This window comes from Corylus avellana, chromosome ca5 (genome assembly GCF_901000735.1).
Source record: "Corylus avellana chromosome ca5, CavTom2PMs-1.0".
Taxonomy (NCBI): domain Eukaryota; kingdom Viridiplantae; phylum Streptophyta; class Magnoliopsida; order Fagales; family Betulaceae; genus Corylus; species Corylus avellana.
The window spans coordinates 20,881,811-20,906,296 of NC_081545.1; the positions used below are offsets into that span (position 1 = coordinate 20,881,811).

The window sequence follows — 24,486 nt, forward strand, 5'->3', positions numbered from 1 at the left end:
CTATTAAATAGAAATCATGATGATCCGCATGATGACATCAAATACATCCGCCCAGATTTAGCACCGATCGTAGCGTATGTGATCATATTAAATTTGAATATTGTACATGTAATGCTTTGTTATTTATTTATACATTGATTGTCATTCATTGGTTTGTTGGCATATATTTAAACATTGATTGCATATTTGCTCCATTGTACAAATAACTAATCTGTAACGTGATTTATTTCACAAGGTAGTATGAGTACTCGAGAAAGGACGACAAGAGGACGAAGGACACAGTCTTCTACGTGACAAACTACAGGTGGACATGGGTCGAGACTGTACAACCCTGATGATAGTGAGACACAGGCGATAAGCATCGAATGTTACACATTCAAACCCCTTAATTTGCATATGTTAATTCCTTAGCGTTGTTATTTGTTTGATTTTGTTTTGTTTTTGTGTTTTCAGGTGTTTAATAAAGATACAAGAAAATCATTGTTTTTGGGCTCAAAATGCAATTCAAGTACTGTAGCAAAGTTACTGTAGCATATTACTGTAGCTACAGTACGCTTGAGCGAAGCTACAGTGCGCTCGATCCCACAAGCGCGACAGAGACAAAAACAGACTCCGAAATTGAGAAGGAAAGTTTTTCTAGGTCTCCCAATCCGATTGGGAGACTGAATTATGATTTTTCTGGGATTTTTAGGGCTTCTAGGGTTTTCCTAATCCCTACAAATAGGCATCTAAGCATTGAGAAAGAGACACACCGCTTTCTAGAGTTTAAATTTCAGTAAATTGTCTGTGGAGATTAGAAGATCATGAGCAGCTAAACCCCTTCGTGGGGTGTTGATGTAACCCTATCCAAGCACAATGGTTTGATTGTATTTAATTTCTAGATTTTCAATTTATGCTTGTTGATTGTATCACTATGAGAATTGCTACCTTTTGATTTTGTTCTTAATTATTAAATGCAATTGTTCTTAAATTCCAAAATCAATATTTGTGAAATTCTTCTCTTGTCTTAGAAAGTATTTTACTTTTGTCGATATCAAATCATTCTTGTTTTCTGTGATTATGAGGATGATGGTTATACAATGGGTTTAATTGACATATAATCAATAGGATTTGATAGGCCATGTCTAGGGAAGACGGATTGTACTACACCCTAGTTTAGAGTAATTTAGGTAGACAATCCGTGCCAACCGAAGATGGGTTACACTTATTCATTGATTATAGGTATCCTGTTAAAGAATTTGATAATTTATACCTAGGAAAGATGGGTCATACCGTATCTTAGTGGTTAGGTGGACGATCCGTGCCAACCGAAGATAGATTATGCTTATTCTTTAATAAGGTAATTTCTTGTTTACTTATAACATGCATAGAATGAATTTCTAGGATTAATTATGATTAACCAATGTTGTGCGGATAGAGGTGAAGTCAATACCCTATACTCTCTCTCTTATTTTAAATCTCTTTTATTTTCATGCACTTTAGTTTTAAAGAAAATCAAATCAAATGTCTTTTTAATTAAGTTAATTTTAATCTTTCGAATTGTGATAATAAAACCCCTGCAGTCCTTGAGGTTCGACACCCTCAATATAGCCATATCCTACAAAGATTCGTCCTATTGCGAGTGATTATTTTTATAATTGATATTTTTGGTCACAAAAATACCACATCAGCAGGACGTTGCTATGCTTCTGAGGCAGCAATCAGGGTATCAACCGATACTTCTAGAGCATGTGGAAGGGTAGACCCCTGTGACACACAATTATATCTTCAACATTAAAGATATTCCACGCTCTTCGAGTCCAATAGATCCAGCTTTCCTTGAACCATCTAGTCCGACAGGCCTTACCTAGTGAGGGTATCGATATGAGCCTACTCCTCTCGACTCGGGCGAATCCCCGTGTATGCCATCCCTGCCGACATCATTGACCTAGCTGGGTGTATTGCCACACGGCTATTTCAATCGGCGCCACACAATAGCGCACACTTGGATGATAGTGAGACACAGGCCAATGACGACATGAATGATGAGATAGATGACCCTTTGGACCGTCAGCCCGCTGGACCTGCTGGGCAAGTGTTAGATGTCAAAGACATTCGGACGATAGGTATGTATGCTAGTCAAGGTTAAAATATATACGTATTTTTTTATGCATATTCTTCTATATATGTAGTTATAAGCATTCACTTCCAATTAATGTTGGTACTCATTTATGTGGATGTTAAACATCAATGCAAATTTATAGGATAAAATTGAAGTGTTGTACATAAATGAGTTGCGCAAGTTGTGGGACATCCCACCCGGGAAAAGGATCATGATGGAGTATAATGGATCGTGGTAGCCAATAGGACAAAGCAGGTCGAAATTAAGATGGGTGATGGGCAAGAGTGTTAGGTGCAAATATCCGACAACTGGACAAAGGTACTAGTCAACGCGAATGAGGATTTATGGAGCTCATTGATGGTATGTGAAACGTTACGATATTCTTAATTTACAATCATATGTACATAGCAGCTATTTTACTTATTTTGTGAAACGATTGGTTGATGGTGAAAATATAATGTAGGGTTCCTAATTTCTCAATTTGTAACTTATGCAGATGCAGTTCTATATCCCACCTGGCTTGGAGATTTAGGCAATCAAGAATGACGCATTCCGTGACATGGGTGAGAAGTTGAGGTGTTGGAGACATGAATTGAAAAAGAAACTAAATATTCAGCGCGGTGAGACTCCTGTGGCAATGAAGCGGAGGATGTGGGAGTTATTTCGAGGGTACAACAGCGCATACGTAGATATATTGTTGGAGAAATTGTGCGATCCATCCTATCAAGTAGGTCACTAAGTTAATTTCAATTGTATAGTTTCAGTAATTGTAAATATTGTGAGGATGACTCACATATTAATAACGTATATATGTTGTGTACGCGTAGGATTATGCTCAGGATATGAGAGAGATACGAGCATTGAATAACACACCACACTGCACCAGCTCAAAGAGCTTCGCAAGGTTATCAAATGAGGAGGCATGTTTGTCATTTACCATTTATATAAATGTATATGTCATCATTAATTTAATATACAGACTAACATATGTTTGTGTTGTAGGTTTTTAATTGCAGGTAATTATTGCGGGTAGGGCTCCTACATGAGCGAAAGCTTACATCAAGACCAACCAAAAGAAAGACGGTAACTACCTAAATCGGGAGGTCGTGGATAGAGTTATATATTGCTTACACCCTTTATCTTTCATTTTTATTTGCGTATAGAAAACCTATTTAGGATTAACACTTAAAGAAAAATGATTTGGTGTACTGTAACATACAAGTAAGGATGGAGGAGCTATTGGAAAATGACCCTGTAGAATTGGTAGATGGGCCCCATGGGACTATTCGGTGGGCACCGAACGACGCATATGGCTAGGTGCACGGCTCTAAGCCTGAATATGCGAGTCGTGTTCGAGGGGTTAATAAGAATATTCTCCCTGCGCATGGCTACATCTACTCTTGTTATACACCGTCCCAAGCTCATTCACAGAACCTCGGAAGCTCGAATGTCTCACAAATGATTAAAAGAGCACTCGAAGCTGAAAGGGAGTAGCACATGATACATATGGCTGCATAGTTGGCCCAGTAGAGGGTTGAGATTAGTGCGGAGGTGACCCAGTAGGTTACTGCATAGATGGTTGCACAGATTGCTGAGCAGATGGCAGCGTATGAGGCCCGAGTTTATGTGCTTGAGGGCTCGAGACATGTCACCTCCAAGCCGGAGGTGACTAATGTTAGGGCTCCGTACGACATAGAGTCCCCAGCCCGTGTGATTGTGAAGTCCTCAGTAGATAGCTGATCAAGTAAAACTATATTAGTTTTTGTTTCTCTTTAAGTAATTCGATCATCTTCTGAAATGACTATCATTTTAACAGTTAGTAATTTTGTTTGGTAATCACACTTTGTTCGTATGTTTTTGCCACACATGCATGTGCATAACACATTTACACCGTAATATGTGTAGATGACGTAAGGGTAGAAGCGAAGGACAGCGATCAAAATGAAAACCAACAATGGACCCTCACTGGACAAAAGTCTCGTTTATCAACACAATGTATCACTGGTTCAACAAGCCCGTACGTATACATATGACTTAATAGAAGTTATTATCGAATATTCATAAATAGTGTATATACTTAACTCAAAATACTTGAAAATTAGGAACACTAATTAATATGTCTTGTGGTTATGGAAATGCTGGATACGCATAGGTCATATATATGCTTAGTAATTTCAGATCATTTTCACATTTTGAATGGATTATCATTGAAACTATGTATATACCCTGAGGTGTGTGTTGGTGGTGTAGATATAATGTTGAAGTTGTTTATGCGACGTTTATACACGTCACTAAACCTGAATATTGTTGAGTATGGCCTTCGTATACTTTGACGTTGCTAATCGCTTAGGACTTGATGATTGCTGATTGATTGTTCGATTGTTTGTTTGCTAATTGATTGTTGTTTAATCATTTGCAGTGAGTGCAGAGAAGTCGAGCTGTCATGATGGCGTTCACTCGGTTTTTTGTTGGGATGTTTGTACGTAACGTACTCGCGAATCACTTAAGTTGTATTTCCTATTTTTGTTGATGTATATATATATAGTTGGATTTATTTGTTTATTAACAATGTTGATGTATATAGACAATGATGTATATATGTATGTTTTGTGGACATCATCTTAATTGATAACTCATACGACTCGAGAAATGATGTATGTTGATGGATAGCTATTGACAGTTATTTTTATCAGGTGTACACATAAAAATTTCGGAGAAATTTATTAAAAAACAAAAATTTTTTTCGTGCATGGTACTAAAATTTAGTAACATGTCATAACGTGTTAATTTCTCACACGTTACTAATTGGAATTTAGTAACATCCAAATTAGTAACACGCCGCACACGTTAGTAATAATGTGTCAAAAGTGTTGTTACTAATCAAAAGGTTTTTTGTAGTGATTGCCAAGATCCCAATCCATTTGACCCACTCGTACCATGTACATGTAAGGAGAGACAATTCAAAGTAAGAAAATCGTATGTATACCTTGCACTCAGACTAAGAGAAGGAGTAATCAAAAAGCTGCAAGAAGGAGAGAGAAGCAAATGGTAAACAAAGACGAAAATCTTTTGGGGAGTTTTGAAAAGGTCGACAAAAGTGGGCAATGTTTGACGAACTGAGATCCCCTCCAATTGAGGAGAAATTGGAGATTCTCCAATTGTTAATCGTGGCTTTTCATTTTAAATTCAATGGTTTATAAAAAGCCAGCTGCTTTTGTATAATTGAGGCATTAAATGTTGGCTTTTGTTTTACCGAGGTTTAAATGATTTTATAGACCATTGAATTTAAAATGAAGGGCCACAATTAACAATTGGAGAATCTCCAATTTCTCCCCAATTTGAAGGGGTCCGGATCCGTGTTTGACGGCTTTTGAGCAACTTTATCAATTTCTTTCATATTTAACATTTTAAAAAAAATTTAACAAAATTTACAAAAAATATCATTTATCGAACTCTTCATCCAAACTTACATTTAACATTTGCTGGTATGAAAAAGTCGTTTGTCTTATCCTTCCTAGTTTTCTCTCTGGAGAACATCTAGCGGTGAGGGTTGAACTTCCTTACTGGTTACGGTAGTGGAGGGTTTGTGTGGATTTGTCTGGTTGGAACAATTAGGGGAAGAAGATGACGGATCATATTGTGAATTTGTGTGGCAAAATTTCACTTACGGAGGGAGAACAAACGGGTATCAATATTACTGAGGGTGAAATTGAGGAGGTGAGGGCACAAGTAGGAAGATGTCTGGTTGGATAGATATGGATGGGGAAGAAGGTCAATACTAAAGCTTTTAAATTTGTCCTTGCTCGAATCTGGCGTACGAATGGTGGTGACATATTCAAAGAATTAAACGACAATATATGGTTTTTTGAGTTTGAAGAAGAAGATGATATAAGGAGGGTGTTGGATGGAAGGCATTGGTCTTTTGACAGGCATATGCTCGTTTTAAATGAGTTTGATGGGAGTATCCCCCCTTCGAAGATGAAGTTTTTGCATTCTCCCATTTGTGTTCAAGTGCACGACATGCCTCTGATGTGTATGACCAAAGGAATTAGTACAAAAATTGCTTTGTCGATGGGGATGGTGGAGGATGTGGATGTTGCAAGTGATGGTGTCGAATGGGGGAGATGTTTACGAATCCGAGTGGTGATAGATTTATCAAAACCTCTTGAGCGTGGAAGGGCTCTTATTCTCAATGGCAAATCATGTTGGGTCAATTTCAGGTATGAAAAACTTCCTCAACTATGCTTCACATGTGGTCGCATAGTGCATGGGGAGAAAGGTTGTCCAGTTTGGTGATCATCTAGACAAAGTACAAATGAAGAGGCAAAGCAATGGGGAGTCTGGATTAGGGCTGAAGATCCAAGAAGGAAAGGTGGCGGTGGAGCGTATGGCAACTAGTTAGATGGAGGACGACATCCTAGTTCAGGTGGTGACAGTGGGGCCACTGGCGGCAGGGAGAATCCATCTTTTTCAAATATGGGCACAAATGGCAATGGAGGGAACCCTAGCAAGGGAACCAATGAGAAACAAGGGACTAGGAGCGCTAAATCAGATTTGGTTAAATATGGAGAAGTTGGTGGACCGAAGGAGACAAAGCTTAAGGAGATGGGGGACTCGATTGGGCAGGAGTTTGTAACAGTTACGTCAAGAGAGAGTGGGAAGTCCACGAGGGATGCTAAGTTGACAAAAAATAAAAAGAAGATTGGGGTGGGCAGCATAAAGAATATTGGTGGATCTTGAGATGAAGAGTTAAAAGGCCATAAAGGTAAAACAGTAATAGGAGAAAACCCAATGGGTGATGGGCCAGCAAGGACTTTAGTTAAAAATATGGAATTTAGCCCATCCCCAATATGTTCCATTGGCTAGTATTGCTGAAATAAAGGATGACGGGAAGAATCAGTTGTAGCTATATTTCCATGCGGCGAACAGCTTCAGGTCCAATCTTTACGAAATTGGAAGAGGAAGGCCCGTGATGGCTTAGCTCTACGGGGTGATTCCGAAGCTAATAAAAACAGAGGTAAGAAGAGGAAAGAGGTGAATTAGACGATAGGCAACAGGGAGGGAAAGCGATGTAGGCGGATGGAGACTAAAACTCCAGTAAATGCGAATGATACGGTGGAGGCTGGAACCCAGCCCCACCAAGTCAAATGAATATATTAAGCTGGAACCGCCAGGGGCTTGGGAACCCGTACACAGTTCGAGACCTTTGTCAGTTGACAAAGGAGAAGAATCCCAGCATTGTGTTTCTAATGGAAACAAAGTGCATGAAAGGTAGAATGGAGGTTATAAGGGTCAAGATGGGGTATGCTAGCATGTTCGTAGTGGACCTAGTTAGTCGTAGTGGTGGGTTGGCTTTGTTATGGAAGGATGAGGAATTTTTGGAAATTCAAAATTATTCCCGAAGACACATCAATGCCGTTGTCAAATATCCGAATGAAGATAAACCTTGGAAGTTCACAGGATTTTATGGCCATCCGGACTGGACAAAATGATGTGAATCGTGGTCATTGCTTCGTCATCTTAGTATCTTTGCTCCGATACCTTGGCTCTGACGATTTTAATGAAATCATTGATCAGTCTGAAAAATCGGGTGCAGCTCAAAGAAGGGAGATCCAAATGGCTTCGTTTAGGGAAGCTTTGGAGGATTGTAGTTTGAATGATTTGGGGTTCTCAGGATCTAAGTATACTTGGAACAACGGCAGACAAGATGCTTCTTTTACTAAAGAAAGGCTAGACCGAGTGACAGCTAATGTTAGTTGGTGTGACATGTATATGCGTAAAGAGGTTCATATCTTGGCAGCACGTGCATCGGATCACAAGCCTTTATCAATTGAATTTGCAAAGGAGGCCGACAGTTTTACAAACACTAGATGTGGGAGTAAATTCGAATCACGTTGGCTATTAAATGAAGAATCCAAACTAGCTATAAAGGGGGGGGGGGGGGTTCACATATGTAGCAAGTGCAGCAAAAGCTCGATTCATGCAAGGCAGAATTGAGGCGGTGGAATTGGCTCAAACACGAAAATGCAGAAAAGTCTATTAAGGAGAAGACGAAACTTCTACAAGAGTTGCAGATGAATGAAGGTCAAGGTGTAGTGGAGTCAACGAATTGGTATAAAAATGGGGATAGAAATACTCCTTATTTTCATGCATGGGCGAGTCAATGCCTTCGAACAAATTAGATTCAAAAAATCAAAGATGATTTGGGTAATGAATGGAAGAAACCCAATGATGTAAGGCGAGCCTTTATCAACTTTTATCAAGAGTTATTTATTGCTGGAGAGGTCTCAGGGGTGGAAGACAGCTTGATGGGTTTGGAGAGTAGAGTGACAGAGGAGATGAATCTCAATCTGCTCAAGAACTTTACATCGGTTGAAGTGGATAATGCTCTACGGCAAATGCATCCTTTAAAGTCTCTTGGACCGGATGGTATGTCACCTTGTTTTTATCAACACTCATGGGCAACAATACGTGAGGAAGTTAGTCTGGTTGTGCTTCATTTTTTGAATACTGGGTATTTGATTCTTCCATTAATGACACATTTATCACTTTGATTCCTAAGATTAAGAAACCCACCTGAATTATTGAGTATAGGCATATTAGCCTGTGTGATGTAATTTATAAGTTAATTGCCAAGGTCTTAGCGAATAGATTATCTCTCCCAATCAGAGTACCTTTATACCAGGTAAACTCACTTCTGATAATGTGTTGGTGGCTTTTGAGGTGCTTCATACAATGGATACTCGGATGAAAGGGCGAAAGGGTTTCATGGCACTCAAACTCGACATGAGCAAGGCTTATGATCGAGTCGAATGAGACTTTTTGGAAGCTATTATGCTTAAGCTTGGTTTTGAAAGGAGATGGGTGGATTTGGTAATGGTTTGTGTCCACACAGTAACTTACTCAATTCTGATTAATGGTCAACCATATGGGGACATTACCCCTACCAGAGGAATCAGACAAGGAGATCCTTTATCACTTTTATTTTTTCATATTATATGTGGAAGGATTGAGCAATATAAATCATATTTTCTTTGCAAACGATATTTTTCTCTTTTGTAGGGCCAATATTGTGGAATGGGTACGAATTCAAGAGGTGTTGGAGAAGTATGAGAAGGCATTGGGGCAGAAATTGAATCGACGGAAGACTTCTATATTTTTTAGCCGGAATACAAATGCTGAGGCTAAGACTCTTATTCTGTCAGCAGCTAGGGTGAATCCCACAACATGGTGTAAGAAGTATTTAGGGCTACCAGCTTTGATTGGGAGGTCGACAGTGAGTTCCTTCATAGCCCTTAAAGGCAAGATATGGGAGTGAATGAATGGGTGGAAGGAGAAGTTCCTTTCTCAAGCTGGCAAGAAAATTCTCTTGAAGGCTGTAGTTTAGGCGATCCCTACATACACAATGAGTGTATTTCTACTTCCGAAAGGACTTTGTAGAGATATAAGCTCGATGATGTCTAAATTCTGGTGGGGACATAAGGAGAATTCTTCTCGTATTGCGTGGATGAGTTGGCATAGAATGGGAAGGGCAAAGGAGAAAGGTGGTATAGGTTTTAAGGATTTAGAGATGTTTAATTTATCTCTATTGGCTAAACAAGGCTGGAGGTTGCTTCAAAAACCTGACACATTGGCTACAACCATCTTTCGTGAAAATACTACCCAAATGGAACGTTTCTTGTTTCAAATTTAGGGAGTAGTCCTTCATACGCTTGGAGAAGCATATGGAAGGCCAAGTCTTTTCTTATTAAGGGGCTAGTGTGGAGAGTGGGTGATGGCCAGTCAATTCATATATAGGGTGATCAGTGGTTACCCAAACCGGTAGTGTATGAAACACAAGCGCAAGAGCAAGTGCTGGATAAAGGGGCGTTGGTGAGTGAGTTGCTAGACAGTGAGACTAATTGGTGGAATACGGATTTAGTGAAACTTGTGCTTAATGAAGATAAAGCCAAGGAGATTTGCGGTATAGCAGTTTGTCCACGGTCCCAGTGTGATAAATTAGTATGGGCAGGCTCAAACAATGGGGACTTTACTATGCGTAGTGCATACCATATGGCGAAGGAGCGAGAATTGAGCAATGAAGGAAGCTGCTCCAATCCGCAGGTTTTGGAATCATTATGGAAGGATATCTGGAATGTTAAGGGATCAAGAGTGGTCAAAACTTTCTTATGGTAGGCCTACAACGATACTTTACCAACGAAGGAGCGTTTATTTAAACGATATATTACTCTGGATTCTCTTTGTCCTATATGTGGTTTGGAACTTGAAACATTAGGACACATTCTTTGGAGTTGATCGTCTGCAAAGAATGTGTGGTTGGAGTGTGTTCCCCAGATTCAAAAGAGTACAAGTGATGTTGCTAATTTCATACATATTTTTGTGATGTTGCTGACAAGAATTGACATGGAACATATACAACTGGTGGCAACGGTAGCCAGGCAATTATGGTTAAGGAGGAATACGATTATATTTGGTGGTGATTTTTTGGGGCCATCTGCTATTATCCGAATAGCCAATGAACAAGTGGATGCTAGCGTTGAAGCAGCGCAAAGGAGGAATGCCAGTGGAGAAATGCCCAGGCCACTTCTTGTTACTATGTGGTAGAAACCAAGGCACGGGTGACTGAAACTTAACTGGGATGCAGCTTTGGATTTGCGTCAAAACAGGATGGGCCTTGGAGGTATCGTCCAAAATCATGAAGGGATGCTTGTAGCCATGTTTTGTGCAGTAAAGGAAAATGTGTCTTAATCGCCTATGATTGAAGCGTTTGGGGCATGGAAAGCAGTGGATATTGCTTCTCAACTGGAAATACGAAGCATCATATTAGAAGGAGACTCGTTGATAATTGTTCGAGCATGAGTAAGCAAGGATGATTGTTGGAGTTTGTATGGACATGTTGTAAATGATGCTAGGGACAATCTGAAACGTTTCTATGAGTGGGAGGTAAAGCATGTTAGTAGAGTTGGCAATGGAGCTGCTCATCGCTTAGCAAAAATGGCTTTGGGTTTGGAGGGGGATAGTTTGTGGAGGGAAGACTTCCCTCTATGAATGCAAGAGCTGTAATCATTTTGTTTGATTGTTTTCTCATTGTTATGAATGATTAGAACCAATTCAAAAAATAAAAAATAAAATAACATTTGCTTTAACTCCTCTCTAAATATAAAGACATCAAAAGAAAAAGTTATTAACCTTTTAATATTATTTTGGTTGTTAGGGTAGTATTGTTGAGCTATAGTGCTCAACAAAGTTGTTGAGCATTGTAGCTCCTCAGCAAACTCTTGACTAGTTTGTTAAGCCGATGGAGAGTGATTTTAAAACTATGGCTCAACAAAATAGCAAGAGCTGGATGTGAATGCTCTTAGGGTTTTCCACGTATTCCAAGAAAAAGGACAGCCAAGAGAGAGAAAAAAAAAAAAACATAATTAAAAGAGAGGAAAATTACGTTTCCTTTTAAAATAAAAAATAAATACACAATTTTATTTCCTTGAAACCTTCAATCTCAGTGGTCTAGACCCTATATTGTAAAATAAGTTTTCCCTTATGGGAATGGTAATATGTTTAAAGTTAATGGGTAATGATTGAAAATCTTGGGGAATGTATGGTTCAAACATTTTCATTACTAATCAATGAGTGTGGTGTAGATTATTTTCAACATTCTTCTATGAGACTACTTGTTCTTTCTTAATTAAGCGTTTTCATATGGTTCATATGTGAGGTATTTATAGTGCTTACATTATTTCACTCATATATACTCAAGAGTGTTACACCGATTTCAGAGTGATTTCAATTATTGAGTGTTAATTAACATCGGTAAGGCTTGAGTCAAAACATACTTTCGAATGGAAACTATGCCATTAATTTCCCAGTACTAAACAATATTTCTAAGAAGAAAATAATCTATTGATGAAGTAAACAATATTCTTGAAAATTTGCTTTGCAAGTAAATATCACACAATATGCGGAGAATTAACAGACATTTAACTATAAGTATACAATCACCAAAATACGTAAAATCAAACGCAAGGATTTTGGTGACGAAGAGGAAACCTTTTAGAAAACGTTCTAAAAGTAAAACCTCTCCGGGCCAGCCAAACCTAGAAAATCACTATCAAAAAGATGTTTAGAGATTACAGACACTAGGAACCACTTACAACCCGATGCAAGTCCTTGACTCTGTAAGATTGACAAGCCTCCAACTCGTCTCCTCGCTCACAATCTCCTTCAACGTGATTCTCCTTTACTGGACCATTCCGATAGACTTCTCAATGAAGTTCACAATGAAACTTACAATAATCCTTTAAGAAGAATAATTAGGCTCACAACAGATGTTCTCTCTAAGCACAACCTCTCACAAAACTTAGGGTAGAATTTCATCACTCTATATATATAATCTACAAAACCCTAGACCTGGGCCCACATAAAATACATGATTTGGACGGCACAGCTCCTTGTCAGGACGCCTAGTATTCAAAAAATGAAGCACAACCATACTAACCTCCTCACGCACTGTTGCCCATGAGTGTTGATAAAAACAAGGCGGCATACCATCCAGTCCAAGAGACTTTAAGGGATGCATTTGCCGTAGAGCATTATCCACTTCAACCGATGTAAAGTTCTTGAGCAGATTGAGATTCATCTCCTCCGTCACTCTACTCTCCAAACCCATCAAGCTCTCTTCCACCCCTGAGACCTCTCGAGCAGTAAATAACTCTTGATAAAAGTTGATAAAGGCTTGCCATACATCATTGGGTTTCTTCCATTCATTACCCAAATCATCTTTGATTTTTTGAATCTGATTTGTTCGACGGCGTTGACTCGCCCAAGCATGAAAATAAGGAGCATTTCTATCCCCATTTTTATACCAATTCTGTTTTGCCCGTTGTTTCCACCATTTATCCTCTTGCTCAACGAAGTAGAATCGTCAACGAAAGAAGCGGGGCCATAGGCATGCATTGCATGAGCGTGAGCGTGAATGTGCATGTCACCCGCCTTCTCCGCGTCCTCAACCCCTCCTTGAGCGTCGCTATTGAAGCTGGAGCTCCTGTAATACGACTTCGCAAAGGCATCAACCATCAGAGTCAAGATCGCCGACGTCATCGCCACGAACCCCGTGAACGCAAATGTCTGCCACGGCTTCTTGTCGAGACATGACGACGTCAAGCTCTTGAAAGCGTCGAGAAGCATGTGGATGAACCCGGTCGACAATATCACACCGGCTGCGAACACCTTTATCATGAAAAACACGCCCTTCTCGGGTCGCAAGGTCGGAATAGTCTTACCCAATAACGGAATATAGACGCCGATTGCGCCGGCGATGAGTATGGAAGTGATGGCGGCAAGTTTGTACTCCAGAGCCTGGTGCTTGTCGCGCTTTCCGTCGTCGGCGTCACACGTGCAGTCTCCCGAAACTAAGGGAGGGAGCAGAATTAGGAAGAAGAGACAGAAGATTTGTTGAAGGGTCGACATATTGTGAATATTCAGAAGGAAAAAGGAATTTGAGAGAATATGATGAGGGAGAGAGGTAGTTATATAGTAGGACAAATATAGCTCATGAAATCATTGTGGCCCATGATTTGGAGAATGACAACAATCCTGCATTGGTAGTGGTGTCAAACTAGGTCACTAAGTATTCATTTAATTTTAAATACGCAATTATGTCATCCTATTGTCATGTCAAACTAATTATCAAGTCATGCAAAGTAACTTTTGTTTGACATGTCATATGCCAAATATGTGTGCACGGACAAAACCATAATTTTAGGAGGATGGGGACAAAGCTTAAAAAAAAACAAATAGAGTTTTTGAGTATCCATTTCATTTAAATTAAATACATAAAATTTAGAAGAAATTTTTAAAATTTTATAACATTTTTAAATTTTGCAAGGGCCAAGAACCCCACAGCTAGTGGTGGTTCCACCCTTGTATATGTACCATGTGATACAATTACATTAAATTATAAATATATTCTAAATATAAAAATTAAAAAAAAAAATTAAAAATAAACTAAAATAAAAAATTCTTAATTTATAGTACTACTATATTTGTAATTTTAAGTAATTAAGCCATGTAACACATCACGTACGTACATGGCATGTCAGACAAGAGATACGGTACAGTAATTGATTAGTCTGCCATATGACATACACTCTTAATAATAAATTAGAATAGGTTGTGTATATCTACTTTTTCTTCTCTCTACGTTTTCTCTCTAAGAACTTAGAGGTGAAGCTTTTTGATCTCTTATCATCGGTGGGTGAGAGGTTGATTGTGTGTTGAGACTTGAAGTATGAGTAATATGGCGGACACGTTGACTGAACAATGGGAAAAATTCACTCTATTGGAGGAGGAGAGTGTGGGGGTGGATATCCCAGAGCAAGAAATTGAGACGGTGGTGTCTCAAGGGTCGTTGAGCATTGTTGGTAAGCTGTTGATGGATCGAGTAGTGGGGAAGGAGATTGTAAAAATACCTTTGATGTGGGCATGGCACCCGTCTGGTTGGGTGAAATTCAAAGATCTTGGACCGAACTTGTTTCTTATTGAGTTCAAGCATTCTGGGACAAATCCAGGATTTTGGAGGGATGTCTGTGAACTTTTGCTGGGCATTTGGTCTCCCTGGTGGACTTCGACGGAATGACACCTCCTCACTTGTTGGAGTTTGAAAAGCGGTGTTCTGGGTGCGAATTTTCAAACTCCCACTCGGATGCATGGAAAAGGCAACTGGATATCAGATTGGATCTACTGTAAGGGAAGTGGAGGAGGTCGATGTGAATGAAGATGGTATCGGATGGGGGGAGTATTTGAGGGTACTAATTATGCTAGACTTAACAAAACCTTTATCCCGGGGGAGATTCCTGAAAGTGAAGGATAGAACTATTTTGGTCACTTTTCAATATGAGAAGATACCCAAATATTGTTTTCATTGTGGTGTGATTTGTCATGGTAGCAAAGGGTGTGTAGCCGTGGGGAAAAAACGTCAACATGGGAATGACAAGGAACCCGAATTTGGCCCGAGTTTGAGGGTTATGTCTCCTAAGAGGAGATATGGAAGGAATAGGTTTTGGGGTCGAGGAGGGAAGTGGGATCCGAAAAAAGAGGAGAGTAGTCAACAATCGAAGAAGGAACATGGGGATGCCGAGAGTGCTTTCGAAGAGACTAGAGGTGGCCGGAGCCATGCGAAAAATTTTCAGTCGCCGGCTAGGGGAGAGGGCAGTTTCGGTAGACGGGATAATTGCCAAAGCTTCTCCAAGGAAAGTTCGGATTCGATTGCTTTGGAAAAGGAAGGAAAAATTCCCATGCAGAGACAAGTAGACAGGTGGCAATCAAGGAGAATCAAATATTACACTCATGCAAATCAGCCACAGATTGTGGAGATAAAAGGAAAGCAGATGTTGGCTCCGCATAATCGTCATTTAATGCAAAAGATGCTGAGGGATCAAAAAATGTTTATATTGGTCAATGTGATGCCATTAAGGAGTGCATGATTTGGGGAATTATGGAGCAACATAAGGCGGCTCATTATTTGGCTAGAGGGGTGCAATCTTCCATAGGGGTGTCAATGCGGGCGGTTTGCTAACTGCTATAACCGCTAACCGCTTAACTGCTTAACCGTATTAACCGCTAACCGCCTAACCGCTATAACCACCTAGCGATTAGCGGTTAACGGTTATTGGGTTTACTAACCGTAACCGCTAACCGCCTTTTTATATAATATATTTTTATAATTATAATTATAAAAATATTTATACATATAACATAATCACTTGATCATTAAATCACAATTTTTTTAAAAAATAATTAAATCATAATTTGTGTATTAATATATTATCACTATAATTTATATGATTATATCATATAATCACTTGATCATTAAATCAAAATTTTTTTAAAAAATAATTAAATCATAATTTAAGTATTAATATATTATCACTATAATTTATATGATTATATCACATGATCAATTGATCATTAAATCATTTGATTACATAATAACAAATTATACATATATAATATGACATAACTCATAAGTATACCAATTCATACTAATACAACAATTAAATATCTAGAGACTTATTTCCAATGTATGTTATAAACTTATAAGTCTATATATGTTATAAGTCTATATAAGTCTACATATGCATATGAATAATATAAATGTATAATATCAATACTTAATCATATGATTCAATGACAATTCAAATACTTTATTTAAGACTTCAAGTGAATCATATTATTAATGTACAATGATGATATGATTCGTATAATATCAAATTAAGTAATTGACATTGGATTAAACAATGACCAATGTGTTACTTATAAACACAATTTAAGTATTAATGTATTATCATTATAATTTTAGTAATTTATATATTATCACTATAATTGATATGATTATATCACATGATGACTTGATCATTAAATCATATGATTATATAATAATAAATAATACATATATAATATGACATAACTCATAAGTCATAAGTCTACAAGTTAATCATATGATTCATGTACAATGATAATCACAATTGATTCAATTGAATTAAACAATATATTACTTATAACTACAATTTAATTAAAGCATTATTAGATACTTTAGGAATTTAGGATTTAGGAGTTTGAACATTACCATTTACCATTAGATATTAAGTTCAATTCAAAGAAAAAAGATTATAAGTAAATATGATAATAATTTAAATAATTAATCATATGATATAATTTAATGAGATTATATGATTATATAATATCAAATTAAGTAATTGACATTAGATTCAACAATGTGTTACTTATAATCACAATTGAAGTATTAATGTATTTTTTGAACATTTTTTAGAAAAAGAAATTTAACCATTTTTTGAAGAAAAAAAAAATTAACCATTTTTTGAACAATTTTGAATTTTTTGAACCATTTGTAACAATTTTTTTAAAATTGAATCATTGATAGTTAATAGTTTTACCCTTAACCTTTTTTCTAAAAAAAAAAAAAAATTATATAGAAGGCAAAACTACGTCATTTTGCACTTTTATATATTTATCTCTTTCTTCCCAACCCTAAATCTCACGAAAATCATTTCAAAATCACTCAACACAGCAGCCTCTCTCAAACTCTCACCGTGACACCGTCTCAACTTTCGTCTCTCAACTCTCTCAAGCTCACCCGCTGCTCATGCTCGGCTCAACGAAAATACTGGGCAGTTTCTTTCTCAAATTAGATAGCTAAGGTCAGTGATTTGGGGTTCATTTTCTTGGAGTTTTTTGAATGCTCTGTGTATTGTGTAGTTGCCGAGCCACTTTGATTTTTGATTTCCTACTATTTTACAATTCTTTCCAATGATTTTGGGTCGTTTATTGTGTATTTGTTGATTATTGGGGTATGATCGAAATGAGTTTTGGATTATATTGTGTATGGCAGCCGTATGGGGTATTGGGATATATATATATATATATATATATATATATATATAGTCAAAAGGCTTGAATCATTCAATATATAGGGATAAATTACAGTTTCTTATTCAATAATGCAAATAAAAACAGGGAGACATATTTTTAACTCCTTTTCGAGTACTCCAAAGAGAAAAGGGCAATGTGAGCAACCTAGCTCACAAGCCTCTATGGGATGTCCAAATTACATGCAACTTGAATTATTGAGGATCTCAATCTTATGGGCATCCAGTTTTCAGAAAAATACATGCATTAACAAATGGGTATAATTTTTCAAAATTGGACTCTTGAATCTCAGATTGGATATAAGACATCAGGTCTTGCAAACCAATGCACACAAAGGTATATAATTATATTAAGCACGTTTTGATATGTGTACATGCTTGTGCCTTAATATTATTATGTTTAAGTTTATAACTTTTCTTCTTTTGATGTCCACAGGATTTGCTAGAGGACCAAATGAGAGGATTGATGAAGTTTAAATGTTTTATTTGTATCATTTAATGTTTTATTTGAACTTATTTTATATGTTTTGTGTTGAACTTTTTTTATATATTTTTTTTATATGTTGTGACAGTTGTCTGAATTCTAAACTTTTTTTTATATATTGTGTTGAATTTTTATTTTTATTTTTTATATGTTGTTTTTTTTTAAAAAAAAAAAAAAAAGTTAACCGGTTATGATTTAACATTTAAGGAAATTTTTTTAAAGTTTAAGTAAATGTAAATTTTGGGTCAAATATTTTTGATTTTTCAATATGGGCTCTTTTTATAGCAAAAAAAGCGGTTAGCAGGCGGTTATCTATTTCACTAACCGCTAAGGCGGTTACAGTTAGCGGTTATTGCCAATAACCGCTAACCGTAACCGCCTTGACACCCCTAATCTTCCACGTCATGTGGGTCTGGTCATGTGGCTGAGAAGGTGGTATACCACGTAGGCTATAGGACTGTACAACCGAAAAAACACATGAGATCACGGCATGGGTTTTGACCAAATTGTGGCAACGATCCATCGGGTGAAGGTCTGGCGACGACAATGGTGCCAAGGAATGAGGTACAACTGGGGGAAAAAAGAAGGAGTGGTGATGATAGGGAGAGAGTTTTCGGTCTAGGGAGATCTTGTCATCTTCTTATGGGGGCGGTTCTCGAGTGAGTAACATAAGTGGGAAGAGAGCTAAGGTTGGGGATATGGCTTTGAAGAAGGGAAATGATGAAAAGGCGGCGGCTGTGACATAGCCCCCCCAATCACCATTAGCATAATAAGTGGGAACAGTCGAGGGCTTGGTAACCCCCGGGCAGTTCGGGATCTTTGCTAGATGGCGAAGGAAAAGAGACCCAAGATGGTTTTCATTATGGAAACCAAGTTACAAGCATCCCATTTTGACCATCTTAAAAATAAGTTGGGATTTGAAAATGTGTTTGTGGTTGATAGTGTTGGTAGAAGTGGAGGTTTGGCATTATTTTGGAGTAGCGAGGTGGATGTGAAAATTTAAAAATATAGTAGAAGACATATCAATGCGATGGTACAGTTGGAAAGGTAGAGTCCCCATTGAAAATTTACGGGATTTTATGGACATCCCGATGTCACAAAGCGAAAGGAGGCATGGAATCTTCTCTGATACCTTCGGTGTATGTCTCCAACTCCTTGGCTTTGTGTGAGAGATTTTAATGAGATACTTGATCAGTTGTCGGAGAAAAAAGGGCATAGGTGGACGACCAATGAGGCAAATGGAGGAGTTTAGAGAGGCTTTGGAGTTTTGCAATTTGCATGATCTTCAATATAGTGGCCCAAAATTTACGTGGAGCAATAAAAGGGGAGGAGATGATTTTGTTCAAGAAAGATTAGATAGAGCCACGACCAATGGTGAGTGGTTGGAGATTTTTCAATATATGACAGTGGAGATTTTGGCCACAAGAAGTTCTGATCATGCTCCTGTCCATGTTATGGCGTGTATTCAACCCCAAGGTTTGGTGAGGCACAGTCCACGTTTCTTCTATGAGGGAGGCTGGGGAAAGCAAGAGGAGAATCGCAAAACTATTAAAAAAGTATGGGTAGCAAAGATTCAGGCCGGGAATGAATGGCAAAAATTAAAGAAGAAAATTGAGGGGAGCAAGAGGGAGATTCTTTGTTGGAGGAGGAAAAACAAGGAGCAAAATGAAAATGGAATTGAACAAAAAACGAAGCAGCTTGTGCTATTTCAACAAACAGAGGGGCCGGACAAAAATGAGGAGATCGAGCAGATTCAAAAAGATTTACATGAGTTGTTGGAGGCGGAGGAGATGGGGTGGAGACAACAAGCCTAGGAGCATTGGTTAAAATATGGAGACAAGAATTTGAAATATTTCCACGCAAGTGTGAAACAAAGACAAAGAGCCAACCATATTCATCGCATTATAGATGAGGGAGGGGTGGAGTGTTCTACTGTGGAGGAGGTAGATCGGGGGTTTACCACTTATTTTCACTCCATTTATACAACATCCAACCCGGATGGTATTGGTGAGTTCATTGCTGGGCTCCAACCAACAGTGATAGCTTCCATGAATGCATCGTTGGGGAAGGAGTTTACTGAGGAAGAGATTTGTGCAGCTCTATCTCAGATGGATCCCCTAAAATTGCCTGGTCTGGATGGCTTACCTGCGGCTTTTTATCAAGAACACTAGGCCTTGATAGGCGATGAGGTATGTAATGGGGTGTTACAAATTTTATGTTTTTGATGAAACTATAAACCATATTTATATTACATTAATTCCGAAAGTGAAAAATCCCTCAAAGGAATAGGTTGATGGAATAGGTTGATGGAATGACCAATTGTAAACCAAAGAAAAATGGAAGTATCAAATTTTCTAAATTGAAAACTTAAGGACCACATTAAATTGCACAAAAAAAATTAATGATTGAATTTGATTTTGTTGGAAAAGTTAAAAGAGTGTTGAAAGAATGTTGACATTAACACGTACCACACAGTCCACCGAGAAAGGAAAGAAAGTCGATTCAAATTTTAGGTCAGATATTTTGTTGATAAGTTTACCTTTTAGGTCGGCAATTAATTAAGTGTTAATTAAGATTTTGTTTTAATTAATTGTGTTGCCAACAATGGGAATTAATAGTTTTTCATTAAAAGGTGTTTGGATTTCATTAAACTTCTTCATTGTTTTGATATTATTGTTGTTAATGTCCATGTAGGCTTCCAAGCTAACGTAATCATATAGTTGACAATGTCCGTTTTGATCACCCCTCATTACACAAAATAAAAAAAATTAAAAGGGCTAATTAGCATTATGATCATGTGAACGGGGTGGAATAATGATTAGATAAAAGTAAGGTTTTATAGTATGATTAGTAATGTTATATATTAAACTCTCATCCTACTCAGTTGATGTGGTAGTGCTATTAGTCCTTGGATCAACCATCGTTAAAAAACAAAATTCATAGCAAGATAAAAGGTGGAATGAGGGTGTTCTAAATAGCGTTATTCTTTGAACCAATTAGATTTTCCTGAGTCTTAAGAACAAATAGACGCTCCCCCTTTTTTCTCTTTTTTCTTTTTTTTTTTTTTTTTTGTTAATGAATAAATATTATTTCATGTTAATGAATAAATTTTTCTTTTGTACAATAAAAATGTAATTTTTAACATTACTAAAAAAAAATGTAAGTGGGCTATTGTACAGGAGAAAAAGCCCAAACAAAATAAAATGGGCCCTAAGTGGATTAATATAAAGGTTAAATACCTCAGACCCCTCTGGGGTTTGCCAACTTTATTTTTTTCTCCCTGGAGTTTCATTTTTATCACAAGAGGTCACTCTGATTTTGATAATAGACCAAGTTAGTCCTCCGTCAGTTGACCGTTAGTTGACTTAATGGAATTCCACGTGAACCAATCAAATGTTGACACGTGACACCTATTTAATTTTTTTTTTTTAAAAAAAAAAAAAGTATTTTCGAAGAAAAAAAAACAACAAAAAAAAGAAAAGAAAAACAATTGGGGGTGGCTCTTGGCCCGAGCCACCCCCTTTGGCCATGGGGGTGGCCTGGTCACCCCCTTGGCCCGAGCCACCGCCTTTGGCCATGGGGGTGGCCCGGTCACCCCCATCTGGCCGGATGGGGGTGGCTCGGCCACCCCCTAGGCTCCAAGGGGATGGCTAAATGGCCAAAGAGCCACCCCCAATTGTTTTTCTTTTATTTTTTGCTTTTTTTTTTTCGAAAATACTTTTTTTTTTTGTAATTTTTTTTTTAAAAAAAAATTTTAATAGGTGCCATGTGTCAACATTTTATTGGTCCACGTGGAATTCCGTTAAGTCAACTAACGGAGGACTAACTTGATCTATTATAAAAATCACAGGGACCTCATGTGATAAAAATGAAACTCCAGTGAAAAAAAAATAAAGTTGGCAAACCCCATGGGGGTATGAGGTATTTAACCCTCACCATGTTTGGGGAAAGGGACATTGGGCCTAACTTTTGGTCTTAAGCCCAAAGCCACTTAGGAAAAGTCCATTTGGTCTTGGAGATGAACTTTGACCCAGAAAGAAAAAAGGGAATTTTCAAGGACAAACCAAATAGGCCTTAGAAACTTTAAATAGGCTTTTAAGAAAAACAAGCTGAACATTTTTCTAAACTTCAAGAAAAATTATTAGTACAATTCAAAGTTTGATATGATTTACGAAAATTGGACTTTGGCCCTTTAAAGTAATTATTTCACGAAAATAAATAATTTTGGCCCATTTTGAGAATTAAAAGAAAATTAAAAACAAATGGACTTAAAATTTTGGATTTTGGAACTTAGGCCATTGAAATTTTTGGCATGGGCTAAGAAAAGTTCAATTCGATTTGGATTTGGGCCAAGACCCAAATTGGAGAATGGGGAGAAAGGTATATTCGGCTACAGTGAAAAATCAAAGGGAAGAAAATTTTTCGGAGAAACTTCAGTTTGGCCTTCTGAACTTTCAACCGATTTTACAAACCCCCCCTCAACTTTCAAGTCTCTCGCTTAGGACCCCCTCTGTTATTTTTCAACGTTAAACTCAAACGGTTTGACTTTTTATGCTCATTATACCCTCACCCAGTCCACTTGAAATTTCGAAAACACCCAAAACTATAACACCAACCCCCATACCAAAACAACACTGTTTTAGGCATCTATTTTAAAAATAAAAAAGAAAAAGAAAAAGAAAAAGCAAATATTAAATTTTTTTTAAAAAAAAAAAGAAAAATCAAATCGGAGTCACCCCCTTGGCCAAAAGGGGTTGACCGGACCACCCCATTTTTGGCTAAAGAGCTACCCTCATGGCTGATCTGAGGGTGGTCGAACCACCCCCATAGCCAAGGGGGTGATCCACCTACCCCTAAAAGGCCAAAAAAAAAAAAGGGAATGGGTTTCAGGCTTTTGGAAGTGGTTGGACCACCCCCAAGGGCCTGGGGGTGGTCAGGCCACCCCCAAAAGCCCAAAACCCATTCCTTTTATTTATTTTATTTTTTTAATAAATATAATAAATAATTATTTAATATATGATAATTAGTTACTCATAATCAGCTTGTTTAATTTATCTTGAGTGTTTAATTTGCTTCACATTGTTCCTTACAAATATACTGCCAATTGTATAAGGGTCCCTCGTGTTGAGCCGGTCTCATAGAAGCTAAGGCATGTTCTTCATGCTGCAGTTGATGGAAAAGTGAGATTCTTCTGATGGGCCAACGTGAGTGGAATTATTCCCAACACCCTTCACAAAAGCCTTTAGCCACTGGAGTTCCAGGATTGCAAGAGGCGACTCATAGAAGAATGGACTAGAAGTTATGGAGCTAATGTAGTACTAGAAGCAAACGGGTTGTTTGTTTGGTACGCATGAGGTGTGCATTACAAAAACTTTGTAAGTGTATCCTACTTGTAATTTGAATTCTTCTGTGGTAAACGAGTTTCCTTGGTTTGAGTACTGGGGAGTGGGTTTACCTTTGTTCTACAAATAGTTTTCACACTAAAATTGATTAGGTAGTGAAGCCCAAGATTAGGCAGGAAAAGAAGGCAATGATTAAGAAGAAGAGCCTATTTGGTTTTGCAAACGTAAACTCGACCTAGTTACTTATCACAAGGGAGATGAAAAGATGGCAATGTTGGGTAGTGGAAGTTAAAGGAACATAACCAGAAATAGCAACTTTCATATCCAAGCTGTGGACAGAGAAAAAAGTAAAGAAAAGAAAAGAGAGCGCCAAAAACAATAGTGAAGTGTGTAAGACTTGGACCATGCACCATGCATGCATGTTGGCTCAAGCTTTTTCCACCTTCCAGCATCCAGAAAAAGATAGTGGGGACACACAGAAACAATAAGAGCTGTCCATGCCACTATCCTCCATTAATATCTTATCTCTTTATATTTTGATCTTCTTGTTGCATGTCACATCTCACCTCTCTCTCTCTCTTGCTGTATCCACCACAACATAATTGCCATGGAGGCAAATATATAATTTGATTTACAAGTTTCAGCATGCTTGGGCCAGAAATTCAGGGTCCTTCAAATTCAAGAAGAGAAGAAGGAATATATTGGAAGTAAAATCAGAATATGATGATGCATGCTAATTAAGGGGAGAAAATGAAGAAAGTGGTCCGTTGTTTGAGTCCTTGACCGATTCATTGTTGGTACTGGCCGACGGGGAGTTTATTAGAAAGGGATGGGCAGGGCCGGTTCAATGTTTTTTGGGGCCTTAGGAGAAACTTTTAAATATGATTTTATTTTTTTTTAATATTTATATATTAATTAAATTATATTTATTTTAATATTATTATTATATTTAGAATTCTCAGTTTTATTAATCCTTACAAAAATAAACACAGCAATAAAAAAAATCAATTTTTTTTTTTTTTTTATGAATCAATCCAAGAACCACACCAAATCTCTGCTAAGCACATGTTCCAAAACTGAAGCACACAAAAACAAACCAAAAAAAAAAAAAAAAAA

At 37.6% G+C, this 24,486-nt stretch overlaps 3 protein-coding genes across 3 annotated transcripts in view; 1 reads left to right on the plus strand and 2 right to left on the minus strand.

The window, feature by feature from the left end:
* Positions 1 to 12,163: 12,163 nt before the first annotated feature.
* On the minus strand, positions 12,164 to 13,567 carry LOC132181928 (zinc transporter 5-like). The gene is made up of 3 exons (XM_059595150.1): positions 12,964 to 13,567; positions 12,647 to 12,811; positions 12,164 to 12,195 (listed from the first exon to the last, which is right to left on the minus strand). The coding sequence occupies exons 1-3, from the start codon at positions 13,565 to 13,567 to the stop codon at positions 12,164 to 12,166; spliced, it is 801 nt and encodes a 266-aa protein (XP_059451133.1).
* A 5,690-nt stretch (positions 13,568 to 19,257) lies between these two features.
* On the plus strand, positions 19,258 to 19,842 carry LOC132181929 (uncharacterized). The gene has a single exon (XM_059595151.1). The coding sequence runs from the start codon at positions 19,258 to 19,260 to the stop codon at positions 19,840 to 19,842; it is 585 nt and encodes a 194-aa protein (XP_059451134.1).
* A 3,330-nt stretch (positions 19,843 to 23,172) lies between these two features.
* Positions 23,173 to 24,486, minus strand: part of LOC132181930 (zinc transporter 1-like) — a 3,992-nt gene continuing 2,678 nt past the window's right edge. The window contains exon 3 of the mRNA XM_059595153.1: positions 23,173 to 23,277. Coding sequence (XP_059451136.1) covers positions 23,173 to 23,277 — 105 coding nt within the window. The remainder of the gene's footprint in view (positions 23,278 to 24,486) is intronic.

Bases quoted from the DNA above. Each gene is read 5' to 3' on its own strand.
- LOC132181928 (XM_059595150.1), bottom strand. From the start codon at position 13,567: ATGTCGACCCTTCAACAAATCTTCTGTCTCTTCTTCCTAATTCTGCTC. The intron at 12,812-12,963 runs GTATAAAAATGG...ACTTTTATCAAG, and splicing joins CAACGGGCAAAACAGAATTG to AGTTATTTACTGCTCGAGAG. The intron at 12,196-12,646 runs GTATGCCGCCTT...GTGATTTTCTAG, and splicing joins AAAGTCTCTTGGACTGGATG to GTTTGGCTGGCCCGGAGAGG.
- LOC132181929 (XM_059595151.1), top strand. From the start codon at position 19,258: ATGAGGCAAATGGAGGAGTTTAGAGAGGCTTTGGAGTTTTGCAATTTG.